Source organism: Gavia stellata, chromosome 16 (assembly GCF_030936135.1).
Source record: "Gavia stellata isolate bGavSte3 chromosome 16, bGavSte3.hap2, whole genome shotgun sequence".
Lineage (NCBI taxonomy): Eukaryota > Metazoa > Chordata > Aves > Gaviiformes > Gaviidae > Gavia > Gavia stellata.
In genome coordinates this window covers 21,162,579-21,175,023 of record NC_082609.1, presented here as the reverse complement: position 1 = coordinate 21,175,023, position 12,445 = coordinate 21,162,579, and the positions used below count along the sequence as shown (strand labels likewise).

At 59.7% G+C, this 12,445-nt stretch overlaps 1 protein-coding gene across 1 annotated transcript; it reads left to right on the top strand.

Moving 5' to 3' along the window:
• The first annotated feature begins 7,656 nt into the window (after positions 1-7,656).
• Positions 7,657-12,061, top strand: LOC104264127 (protocadherin-10). Its single transcript, XM_059825438.1, has 4 exons — positions 7,657-10,143; positions 11,324-11,382; positions 11,463-11,551; positions 11,802-12,061. The coding sequence occupies exons 1-4, from the start codon at positions 7,657-7,659 to the stop codon at positions 12,059-12,061; spliced, it is 2,895 nt and encodes a 964-aa protein (XP_059681421.1).
• The last annotated feature ends 384 nt before the right edge of the window (positions 12,062-12,445 follow it).

Sequence of the window (12,445 nt, the reverse complement as noted above, 5' to 3'; positions counted from 1 at the left end):
TCCTGAAAAAGAGGTTTAAGAGCTTGGCAGGAGCTCCAGTCCTCCCACTGCTCAGGCCATAAGCTACTGCTGCCCCAGTTAGGGTGCTGTTCTTGCCATTTGCCATCATTAAGCTAAACAACATCCATGGGCGATATCCCAGGAAAACCCCCCTCCTGCTTCTCTTTGACCCCGTACGGCGATGTCAGGAGGATGTACCACCAAACCCCTGCTCTGCTGGGGACGGGCTGCGAGGCCCCCCGGTCTCGCTTCCCCCATCAGCCGACCTTCTGCTGCGGCACCATCCCACACAACCCTGGAGCTGGTATTTCTGCCCCCCCCCCCCCAGCTCTATGGACACTCTGTTTACTAAGCATCACCCCAATCAGTCAACCCTTGGCCCAACCTGTAATCTGTCCTTTCCTCAGCCGGTGGGACAAGGTGTCCCTGGGGGAGAGCCCGATCTGTGCAAGGGCAAAGGTTCAACCCCTGGTTGGAGCTGGTGTTTCCGCAGAAGGGAGTGGGAAGGGATGGGAGGCTGGGGTAGGGGAAGGTAGAGACTTGTGGGGGAGGTCGCTGGGCTGGGAGGTATTTGCTTCCCATCTGGTGCTTGGATGGGAAGCTTGGACATCCATTTTCCAAAAAGGGCCAAGCAGGGAGCGGAGGACACCTGCAGCAAAGTGGTGCTTGACCTGGAAACCTTGGCAAGTTGGGCCACGCTCCACACACTTAATACTTGGGGATGAGCCAGGTCAGGCCACACAGATGGGGCCAAGGTGTCCTCGAGTGCTCCAAACTGGCAGGAAGGAGACGGCCCCAGTGGCTCCCCCCATCCCTGTCGAATCTGCTACCGCAGCCAGGTTGGACTGGAAGTTGCTGGAAGGATGGATGGTTTCTGCTGGGCTCGGTTGCGGGGCTCCTGAGCAAAGGGGAGGTATTTCTTTGTTGCGAGCAAAGTAAAAAACCATCATCAGCCAGAGAACAAACAGCTCCAGGCTGGAGAAGGATCAGGGAGTGGGGAAAATGGGGAGGGTGATGGGGAGGAATGGGGGGGAGCGAGGAGACAGGGCATCCCGCAGGAGGTTTTTCGGGGACTTGTGATCTCAGAGCAAATTTCTGTTGTTGGCTGCGCACCAGCGGCACCATTTCACCAACTCACACGTGCCTTCGCGCTGAGCGCCTGGAGGGGGTCAGGGCCGCTCTGCGGAGGGCTGCGGGAATATGGTCCCTGCTCGGAGAGCGTCTGATCTGCCAGGCAGCCGGCAAGCCCCGGGGGCACTGCCATGCCTTTGTTCCTCCTTCTCTTTCTTTTCCACCTTCAGATATTTTTTTTTTCCCTCTGCTTCCAGCCTGCTGCGTATGCAGCACTCCCCCCCTTTCCACCCACAGTTCCTGTCTTGATTTTCCTTCCCCTCTACAAATATGTGTTCCTTAGGCTCTTTCTCCTCCCCATGCGGGTCCCCCCATCAGCGTTGCCTCCCCAAACTTGTTCTTTTTTTCCTCCCTTGCCCCCTCTCCCTGTGTTCCCACAGGCCCTCCTTGTCCCTTGCCCTGCCTGCTCCTCTCCCCTTCCTTCCAGCCACTCGGGCTCCTGTTCGCTCGCTCTCTGTCTCCCCTTCTCTGACAGTTTGGGGGAAATCTGTCTGTGTCAACGCACAAATTCCATTATTTATTGGCTGAGCGGAGCGAGGTCCTACACTCGTCTGTAATTGTCTGTAGATCAAAGCGCCTGCTGATGGCAGCTTTGCCTTCTCAGAGCAGAACACCACCCCCAGCTTCAACGCTCCCCATCCTCCCGGGGGAGTCGGGTGTGTGCGTGTCAACACCCTCGATGACTGATCTCCCAGACAGAGAGGAAAGAAGTAGGGCTGGTGGGGGAGAAAAGGGGGACCTGGAGGATCTGCGAAGCTCCTGGGAGCAGATGGGGATGTTGGGGGGTGTCTCGGGGGGCCACACAGTCCCTGGCAGGGACTAGGGGAAGGTGGAAGCGGTCCTTATCCTGGGAATGGGGACAGAGAAATGAAGTGAAAGGGGGGACGGGGAAGCAGGAAACATCCCCATATCTGTCCAGGACTGGAAGAATTGGAATTTCTTCTCCCGAGATGCATCCCCAGAGATCCAAGATGGCTCCATAGAAGCAGGTGGCTAAAAACCAGCAGTGGGGATAAAGGACAACGTGCCTTTTTCTACCTTTCCCTTCTGAAACCACCAAGCTAGCCCAGGGGTGTGGGACTTCAAAGTGAAATTCAGGCACCCATTTGTTGTTTGGGCATTGATGCAAGGAGGTGTGTGTGGGGAGAGGACAAGAAAACATCCATCCCCAACTCCTGGCCCTTGGCCTCCTCGTTGGGGTCCCAACTCCAACATTTCCAGCTGCTATTTAGCGGAGCGGAGCGGAGCGGAGCGGAGCGGAGAGGAGAGGAGAGGAGAGGAGAGGAGAGGAGAGGAGAGGAGAGGAGAGGAGAGGAGGAGAGGATTTCAGGATCAACGCACAGGACCTGCCAAGGGAAGGTGTTAGGATTATGTTTGGGCTATGTTAGGGTTATAGCCCCTTCCCTGGAGCCCTTTGGGAGCTGACAAGGTTCTCCCTTGTGGCTACAGGACCTTCTTCTCATAGGAAAGAGCAGGTCAAATTTCTTGTAGGATCGCCCACATGGAGGGGAGAGCTGCGGTGGTTTCTCTGCTGGAGGAGGTGAGGTCAATCAGAAGCCCTCTCCCCAGGGCCATTCTTCCCATTTCTTCCCCAGTCTCCCCTGGGGAACTTGGGCTTCATGAACCCACATCTTCTGTTCCACATAGATCTGCAGACACCAAGAGACATAGACACCATCAACAGTTCTGACAACTCGATCCCCTCTCACTGTCCAATGCATGAAGCTGTCTGGCTCAAGCCATGGGTCTGCATGCCTTTAACTGTCCTGTTGTCCCCAGCTTCTCCTCCTTGTGGCACCTCCCTATCCCTACCATCAAACCTCTTCCAGTTTCTTTTTGCACAGAGTTCAGGCAGTTTCACTTACACTGCTCCCTGTAAGGTATTTTTTCAAGCTTTAAATCAGTTTTTTAACCTTCTTTCAAAACTTCAGGCACAGGTGCTGTGCACAGTATTCCAAGATCAGTCACACTGGTGCCTGACAGAGGAGAGGTGTCCTGTCTCCCAAAACCTCTGCTGTTCCCCCATGCAAGCATCACACTGTTGCCCACCCTTACTTCCCTGCTCACTGCCCCCCTCTTCCTTCTCAGTCCTTCCCAGAGGACAGGAAACAATCCCACAGGACATTTTAGGAGAGAGCCTCTAAGAGGATGCCCAGGACAGTACGAGTCCCAGCTTTCAGGATAATGGGGACACAGTCCTTCTTCTGCTTTGGGTCCAAGGTCTCTTACTTCAAGAGGAACAAGACACCAGCCATGAAAGCAGCTCCCTTAGTAGGCTTGGGCTTGCAAGAAAATCCCCCCTCTGAAGCAGGAGCGAAGACATTGGCTTCCTGAGCTGCCAGTGAAGTCTGCGTCCTACAGGGAGCCAGAACTGGCTCACCCAGAAGCTGAGCGGGACTGGTGCCCCATGTCCTGAAAAATGTTCAAAAGTAGATGACAGCTACAGAGCATCTGCTCGGAGCTGAGCCTGTGTCTCGGCCTCCATCTGTCCCAGGCAGAGGGGTTGGGGGATTTGTTCCTATGTCTTGCTGGCCAAGAGAATCCAGTGTAGTGAGAATCCACCAGTAGTGGCCCTTGAGTTGGTCACATCAGCTACACCACCTTCCACCTACAAACCACATGGAACTTCAGGAAAACTTCACTGACACATCCTGGGTCTAAACCTGCCTGGTGCAAAAGGTCTACCTGCACCGCTGCCAGGGAATATGAGGGTGCTGAGCAACTCAAGCGCCTTGCAGGACAGAGCCCATGGACTAGGACTTCCAGTGGAAATGGAACTTCAGCATCCTTCATTGCTCCATACCCCACCTCTGGGCAAGGCATCTGTGAAAAGAAATGGCTCCTTGACAAATGCAGAACCCGTGCTGTCTTGAAACCAAGGCTCTCTGGGCAGCAGTCTCCCTCGCCTTGGTGACCATTTCACCTCCGCTCAGCGTGGCTTGCTACAGATGGGGGCTTTCCGAATCACACAATGGTTTTGATCATTTGGGACTTCTGAAGGTTCCTGGTGCATCCCTGCTCAGAGCAGGGCCAGTAGATCAGGTTGCTCAGGAAGATCTCCAAGGCTGGCAATTCCTGCCCCAGTCTGGTCCCTGTGCCAGTGCTTTACCCCTCTCACGGTGAAGAATTTTTTCCCTAATACCTAACAAGAATTTCCCTTCTCCAGCTCATTGCTCGTAGCTTCTCATCCTGTCCTCTGAAAGGAGATTGGGCATGTTTCATGGTTTGCATCCCAGCACCCAAGGGCAGGCAGAGTGCCCCACCAGCCCTGATAAACACACAGAGACAGCCACCATCCCCTTCAGGGCACTGTTTTTTCCCCCTGAGGGAAGGCAGGGAGCCAATGCTTTGGAGGACAAGGAGCACTGATCAGGGCATCCTGCTGCACAGAGCTTTGTTGCCTCAAACCCTGAGCCCTCAGCACCTGACCCTGCACAAGCAACCCAGGACTGACTTACCAGCCGCGGGGCCAGGGCTGCTCTCGCCTTCAATCCGGAGACTCCCCCTCCCACCATGGTTGTCCTCCTGGGCACTGCAAACTATAACTGCTCTCGCTTCGAGCAAGAAGGGAGCAGCAAACCCACATGCTCAGCTGGGCAGACGGGCGCCTTGGGGAGCTGGGGGAAGGGATGTGTGGTCTGGCAGGGACAGCTTTTCTTGCAGACCCTTCTGCTGCCCCAGAACACAGCGGCCAGGAAAATGGAGTGACGGTGGTGGCTGGGCAAGGTTTGGTGCTTGCAGGCAGCTGGGTGATGGCCCCTCCACCCTTTGCTCTCTGCGTGGCTTTTCTATGGCTGCTCAACCTGCGGCATCTCCTGCTTCATCCCACCCTGATCTCGCTGGCTGGCCTGCCAAGGCACATCAGCGCTGACCTGTGGCAACCAGCCACCCGCCCGCCTGTGCCAAGACATCTCAGAGAGACACCCCCCCCGCTTCTTCTAGCTTCCAGCATCTTCCAAAAGCAAGCTTCTAGCTGCGTTCTGATTCCTTACCCCGAAAGAACAGGGCTGGCAGCTCAACGGTCCCCTGGGACACAAGAGGGGACTTAAAATCTACAGAACATGAAGTGGGGTGTTAGCTGGGGTGCTGGACTCTCCCCATGTCATGTCCCCCATCCTGCTGTCCACCCTCCTCTGCTATGCCCCCCACACACACACCAAAAGGCTCTTTTTTGCATCCCCCATCCCTCTGCAGCACCCCCAGCCACCCCCCAGCCTGTGCCATTTCTTTCAGGAAAGGGATCCTGGGGACAAGCCTGTGCCCCCTGTCAAGCCCCTCACTTTTTACCTTGGTCCCCTGGAATTGTGGGGGCTGGAGCATGGCAGGAAGCAACCCCAAGTTTTGGGAAGGTGAGGAAAAGGAATAGGATGGGACTATCCCGTGACGTCCCTTAGGGGAGGGAAGCAATGGGGGGATGGAGGACGGATCCCCCCCAGGGAAGCAGCGATGGAGAGCTGGGGGGCGGGGTGGGGGCATCGCCGAGCAGAGCTGGAAAAGGGCAGGCAGGACCGGGCAAAGGGGCTGAGGGGGGGCACGGATCCTGCCGGGAGCAGGTCGCACCCGGGAGGAGGGAGAATGAATATTTTAATCTGAATCGAACAAAAGGGCGAGAGCCGCTCCGAGGTTTTTCCCGGAACGCACTTGGTTGGAGACCGGGAAGATCTGGAGGGGGGGAAACGACACCACGAAAATCTCTGTGTCCAGTGTGTGTTTTACCCCCCAAAATCCCCCTCTGGCCTGAGCAGCCCTCGGGGGGGCTCCCCGGAGCAGCCCTGCCCCAGCCATCCCACCTCCGGGGTCCCAGCCCCGAGCAGGGCTGGGCGGTGATGCAGGGCGGGGGGGGCAGGTCGGGGATTCGGGGGTGGGGTGGGGTGGGGGGTGGGAGGATTGTGGGATGAGAAAGAAACAGATCGGGGGGCGGGGGTGGGGGGGCGGGGGGTGTGACAACGACCATGCCAGGGGTGGCCCTGGCGTGGGAGATGGTGCGGGGGACGGGCCGGCCGTGACCGGCGCTTCCGATGCAGCCTGGGCTTCGTTTCCCGGGAGCCGTCCCGATTCCACCCGTGAGCGACCCGAGCCCACGCGTGACCCAGCCGCACAGCTCCTTCCACCTCTTCGCCCCGCGGCGCCACCCCACCTTTGCCCGCGCCTCTCCCTGACCCGCGGCCCCACGAGCGCGGCACGTCCCGCGTGGGTCGCGCTGCGCTCCCAGGGACCAAATCCCTCTTCCCCAGCCCAACAAACCCCTCCAGCCCCGCCGCCTCCTGCTTCCTCCGGTCTCCCAATCGCCCCCGGATCCTGCCTCCCACGCGGGTCCCCGTGGAGAGCTGGGGGGGGGCCGGCGGTTCCGTTCCCACCGGGGGTGGGGAGGCAGAGACAAAGGCGGTGAAATATCACTGCACGGCTAAAGCCGCTCCGAGCCCCGCCGAGCCCTTAACTAGATCGTTAGAGGATTATCCGCGCCCTAAGCAGCCCCGGGGCGGGGGGGGGGGGGGGGGGGGGGGCGGCCGCCCCGTCCCGTTACCGAGCGCCCCCGGGGACGGCGCCGGTGGGAGGCGACGGGCGGAGCTGCTCGGGCGCGGCGGCGGCTGAAGACCGGTCGGCGGGGAGAACGGATCGGCCAGCGGAGGGACGGTGATCGGTACCGGGGCGGGGAGGGGGGTGGTCGCAGGGGGCTCCGTCTGTCGCCCTCCGGTGGGGGACCCGAGGCTCGGTCCGCGCCCGCCCCCTGCTCGCCTTCCGCGGGAGGCGGAAAGTTTGTGCCCGCGGGGGGAGCCGCCGGGAGGGGTGGGGGGCAGGTCCTCGGGTCTCCGGCAGGATCGTGCCCCGAGAGTCCGAGGGGGCTGGTACTGGGGTGCCCGGTGGGGGACCGGGATTAGGGGCGCGGGGCTGTGGGCAGGCGGGGTGTCGGGGGTGGGAGCAGGCAGGGAAGGAGGGGGGGGGTCCCTCTGTGCCTCCGCACGGATGGGCTCAGCTTTATCCAGGGCTGTAATCCCCCCCGCTCCTGTAATTAAAAACTCCGCATTACAAGGAAAACGGTGTGCAGGGAAATGTAATCAAGTCTGGAGGGGCTTAACCATCTGGTAAAGGTTAGGACCAGCGCGGCGGGGGACGCGGCCGGGGGATTTGGCAGCCGCCGCGATCCGGGCTCCTCTTAATCTACCGCGGGGACGAGCGCAGCATCTGCGGGGTAATACCGGTGCCTCGGACAGCGATCGGTCTCTCTGGAGCTCCCACCGCCGTTAACGGGACCCCCCCCCGGGGCTAGCCCCCTCCCCAGGTGCGTCCGGCTCCGGTAGAGAGATTCTGGTGGGGCACCGGCGCCGGGGTTGCATCGCTTCTCCGGGGCCAGCAGGGAAAGGGTTAAGCAGCCGCCGGTGGCCGCGGCTCGGCCCCCCCAGCTCCGGGCAGAGCCCTCCCGCCCCCGGGAGCCCGAAACTCTTTGGAAGTGCAAGGGGCGAGCGAAGGCGAGGGGGACGCGGCGGCGCGAGTGGGATCCCGCTTCTCCGGGAGGGCTGCGGGGCCATGGGGGCCGGAGCAGGCTCCGGGCGGGGGCAGCTCTTCCTCCGCTCCCTCCTCTTCCTCCTGCTGGCCGGGCCCCCCGCACCGCGCCCGGCGGGTGGGCAGCTGCGCTACGCCGTGCCGGAGGAGCTGGAGCACGGGGCCTTCGTGGCCAACCTGGGCGAGGACCTGGGGCTGGACGTGTCCACCCTGTCAGCGAGGCGGTTCCGCATCGTGTCGCGGGCCGGGGCCAGGCAGCACCTGGAAGTGAACCTGGAGAACGGGATCCTCTTCGTGAATGAGCGGATTGACCGGGAGGAGGTGTGTGAGGCTGGTGGGACCTGCCTACTCCACCTGCAGCTCCTCATCGAGAGCCCGTTGGAGCTCTACCGCGTTGAGGTAGAGGTGCTGGACATCAATGACCATGCGCCCACCTTCCCCTGGCAAGAGTATGTGCTGGAGGTGGCCGAGTCCGCCGTGCTTGGTGCCCGCTTCCCATTGGAGAGTGCCCAGGATCCTGACGTGGGCACCAACTCGGTGCACACCTACCGGCTCAGCCCCAACGGTTTCTTTTCGCTCGAGGTGCAGACACGCAGTGATGCCAGCAAGTTTGCAGAGCTAGTGCTGGAGCGCGCCCTCGACCGCGAGCAGCAACGCACGCACCAGGTGCTGCTCACTGCTCTCGACGGCGGTGTCCCCGAGCGCTCAGGCACAGCTCAAATCCTTGTCACAGTGCTGGACGCAAACGACAATGTGCCTGCCTTTGACCAGCCCTCGTACAGCGTGAGCCTTCCTGAGGATGCCCCTGCTGGCACCCTGGTCATCCAGCTCAATGCCACTGACCTGGATGAGGGTCCCAATGGGGAGATCGAGTACTCCTTCAGCGGGCACGCACCACCGCGCGTCCGGGAGCTCTTCCATGTGGTGCCCCGCAGTGGGCAGGTGCTGCTGAAGGGCCCCCTGGACTATGAGCGGGCAAGCCTCCACGAGCTCTATGTGCAAGCCAAGGACCGGGGACCCTCGGCTGTGGCCGTACACTGCCGGGTGCTTGTGCACCTCCTTGACGTGAATGACAATGCGCCAGAGGTGACCCTCACGTCTGTGTCCACGCCCGTGCTGGAGGATGCCCCACCAGGCACCGTCATTGCTGTCATCAGCGTTCTGGACCGGGACTCTGGGGACAATGGTCGTGTGAGCTGCGAGGTCAGCCCCGACGTCCCCTTTGAGCTCCACTCCTCCTTCCGCAACTACTACACGCTGGTCACCACGCAGGCACTGGACCGAGAGGTTGTGCCCGAGTACAACGTAAGCATCACAGCACGGGACATGGGCTCGCCAGCCCTGCTGACCCGCAGCGTCCTCACCATCCCAGTATCCGATGTGAATGACAACGCCCCACGCTTCCTCCAGCCTTCCTACAGTGTCTACGTGATGGAGAACAACGCACCAGGTGCCTCCATCTGCTCCGTCAGCGCGTTGGACCCCGACTGCCAACAAAATGCCTACCTGTCCTACTCCATTGCTGATGGGCACATCCATGGCATGCCTGTGGGCACCTATGTGTCTATCAACTCAGACAGCGGGCACATGTATGCCCTGCGCTCCCTCGATTATGAGCAGATCCGCAGCTTCCAGATCCAGGTTCAAGCACAGGACGCAGGTTTCCCCCCACTCAGTGCCAATGTCACCGTCCACATCTTCGTGCTGGATCAGAACGACAATGCTCCGGTCATCGTTTCCCCCATGCCGCGCAATGGCTCTGTGGCCACCGAGCTGGTGCCACGATCAGCCGGGCCTGGCTACCTCGTGGGCACAGTGTCGGCCGTGGATGCGGATGCAGGGCTGAACTCCCGCCTCTCCTACCAGCTCCTCCAGGCCACTGACTTCACCCTCTTCAGCGTGGCACCAGACACAGGCGAGCTGCGCACCCTCCGCTCCTTTCTGGAGCAGGATGCAACCCGGCAGCGGCTGGTGGTGCAGGTGCGGGATGGTGGGCAACCAGCCCTCTCAGCCACCATGTCCCTCCTGCTTTCGGTGGTGGAGACCATGCCTCAGACTCTCTCTGACTTCAGCGAGTTCAGCCTCCCCCCAGAGGTCTCCTCATCCTCCCCACTCACCCTCTACCTCCTTGTCTCCCTGGGCTCCATCTCCTTCACCTTCCTCCTTGCCATCCTCATCCTCACAGCCATTCGGTGCCGCGGAGAGCGCTGCTCCCGCGGAGGTAATGGCTGCTCACCATCCCTCTGCCAATGCTGCCCCAGGGCCAGACCCTCCCCTGACGGCCTGAAGGCGTCCAACCTGATGGCACAGCCCCCCGCAGGGACCACGGCTGCCACCTGCCTCGACGTGCCTGGGGGCGGCCCCCCAGGCTACTGCTACAAGGTCTGCCTTGGTCCTGAGTCTGCCCAGAGCGACTTCATGTTCCTCAAACCCTGCAGCCCCGCCCGGAACAACGAGAAGGACCCCGGGAAGCGGTCCCAGCCAGGCCAGCATCTCCAGGTTTCCAAGCAGGTAACGCCATGCCCGCTGGTGCTTACCAGCGCTCCACAGGTCCCCCAGCCCCCTCCCTCAGCCTCTGCCATGAGATAAACCAGGCACAGCTTTTCCCAGAGAATAATTGGCGTCTTTGATCAGTGCAGGAATTAGGAGCAGCAGGAAACTTTTCAGTGAGCTTCCCGATGGGTCTAATTACTGGGGGAGCGTTAGACTCGGCTGGGGTGAGAGGAAATCCCTTCCCGCTGCCTTTTGCACCCATTAGAGGCAGCAGAGATGCTCCGGTGTCCCGGAGGGGTGGGAGGGTGGGGGTGGCATCTCCTTCGTGTGAGTGAGCAATTCACAGTGGGACAGCCTGAGCATCACTGCCGCTCCGCTTCCCCCATGCCGGCGGAGGTCCGCAGTGTCCCGCTGCTGCACTCAGGGCTGGTCCTGGCCCTGCCAGCACTGCTCGTGTCCCAAGTTCTGGCACCCAGACCTGGCTGCTGTGCCAGCGGGGAGGGAGTGGGGTCTTTGGGGCGGGATTTTGATGTCAACATTTGTTAGGTATTGAAATGAGGAACGTCTAATTTTCCTGATGAAAGACTCTTTTCGAAACGCGATTACAAGGATGGAGAGTGATGAGGCGTCTAATCCACTTACATTTGACTTTTAATAAAACAACCCTTCCAAGGAGAGCCCAAGACTCGCTGCCAACAGGCTCTCCCTGCGCGTCTCCTGCACCGCTGGACTCACTGTCTATTATGTTAACGGGATTTTCCCCTAGTTGTTTGCAACCCCTCTGTGACATCGGGTGCGCAGCCAATTTCCGCACCTCTCACCCTTTGGTGCCTGAGACCTGGGCTAAATTGCCACCCCACCTGCAAAAAGGGCTTTTTAAAATCAACAGAAATAGGAAAAGCCCCTCTCTCTCCCCAGAAGGGCAGACCTTGGCAATTAAACTCCCAGAGATGGAGAGCAAGCCCCAGACAAGTCCAGTATCTCAGGATGGTGGGGAAGGTCCAGAAGGGAACAGGCTGGTTCAATGCTGCCTCAGTTTCCCTGAAATGGGAATGTGCTGCTTGCTTCTCCACAAAGGGCATGTGCAAAGAGGAGATGGGGTCCTGCAGCCCTGGCTACTGAAGCCTTGTGCTGGCAGGGCTGGGCTGATTAGCAGAGGGTCCCAATAACCAGCCTTGCCCTTCCCTGTGTTTTCCAGATCAAGCAGCCCAACACAGACTGGCTGCCTCCAAGCATGCAGCGACCTGCTCTGAAGAGGTACCAAATCCAGCGGAAGGGGGATGTGGGGACGGGGAGGTTGTCTCCAACGTAGCTTTGAACCAGTCTCTTCTCTTTAGCTCCCAGAGCCTGGAGGACGTGGGGGAAATCCGCAGAGCCCTCCAGAAGGAACACGAGAGGCTGTGCACGCTGGTGACCCCTGTGTCTGGTTAGTATTGGGGTGCTGGGCCTGGGAAGACCAGACCCTCTTGTCACTTGGTGGAGATGCAGTGGGGGGGGACACATCCTTGCTCCTAGCAGTAGTAGAGTTTTGCGGGGTAGAAGGGGTGTCCAGGCTCCAGAAGGAAGCTTGGTGACACATGGCCATGGGCTTGCACCCTGGGACATGGATGTGACTGTTCCACTGAGCTATGGATGTGACCTCCCCTGAGCCAGTTTCACACTCATATTTCCTCCAGAGTTTCAGAAGGCTTCGGGAGGCACCAACAGCATCTGGACACCCCAGTACAGCCCCTTGTACCCGGGGCACATCCCAGCCCCGGATTATCAGCACAACGTCTACATCCCCGGCACCCCCACTCTACTTTCCAGCAAAGACGGGCCTCTCTTCCTGGGCCGGGAGAACAAGAACAGCTTCTCCACCTTTGGCAAGAGGAAGAAGATGACAACTTACTGTGACATGCATGACAGCATGGTTATCAACAACGACCTGAAATAGTGACCAGCGCTGGGCCTGGATGGCTCTGCCCAAGGCCTTGGGAATCACTTGCATTATTTCAGCTGCTAGGTCCACCCGCAGCACACAGCTTCATGTATGGACCACTAAGGACTTTGCAGGACTGCTGAGATAGTGGCTCACCAGGGTGTGGGGAAAGGATTTAAGGAGCAAGAGACTGAGAAGTCATAGGGATGGGCAGGAGGAGGGGGGGCATTTCTCCCATCTCATCCTGCACAGCTGTGTTGGCAGCAGGTGTTGTTGGGGGTCCATATGACCAGATATAAGCAAATCTGCCTTGAATTTACCCATTCCCATGTCCCCTTAGGGACCGTCCATCTCTGTAAACATTGTCACTTCTTTGTCTTGTTTGGCTGTGCGAATGTA

What these genes read in the sequence shown, in the direction of transcription:
- LOC104264127 (XM_059825438.1), top strand. Translation starts at nt 7,657, where the DNA reads ATGGGGGCCGGAGCAGGCTCCGGGCGGGGGCAGCTCTTCCTCCGCTCC. An exon ending in CAGCGACCTGCTCTGAAGAG is followed by an intron (nt 11,383 to 11,462) that starts GTACCAAATCCA and finishes TCTTCTCTTTAG; the next exon opens with CTCCCAGAGCCTGGAGGACG. An exon ending in GCTGGTGACCCCTGTGTCTG is followed by an intron (nt 11,552 to 11,801) that starts GTTAGTATTGGG and finishes TATTTCCTCCAG; the next exon opens with AGTTTCAGAAGGCTTCGGGA.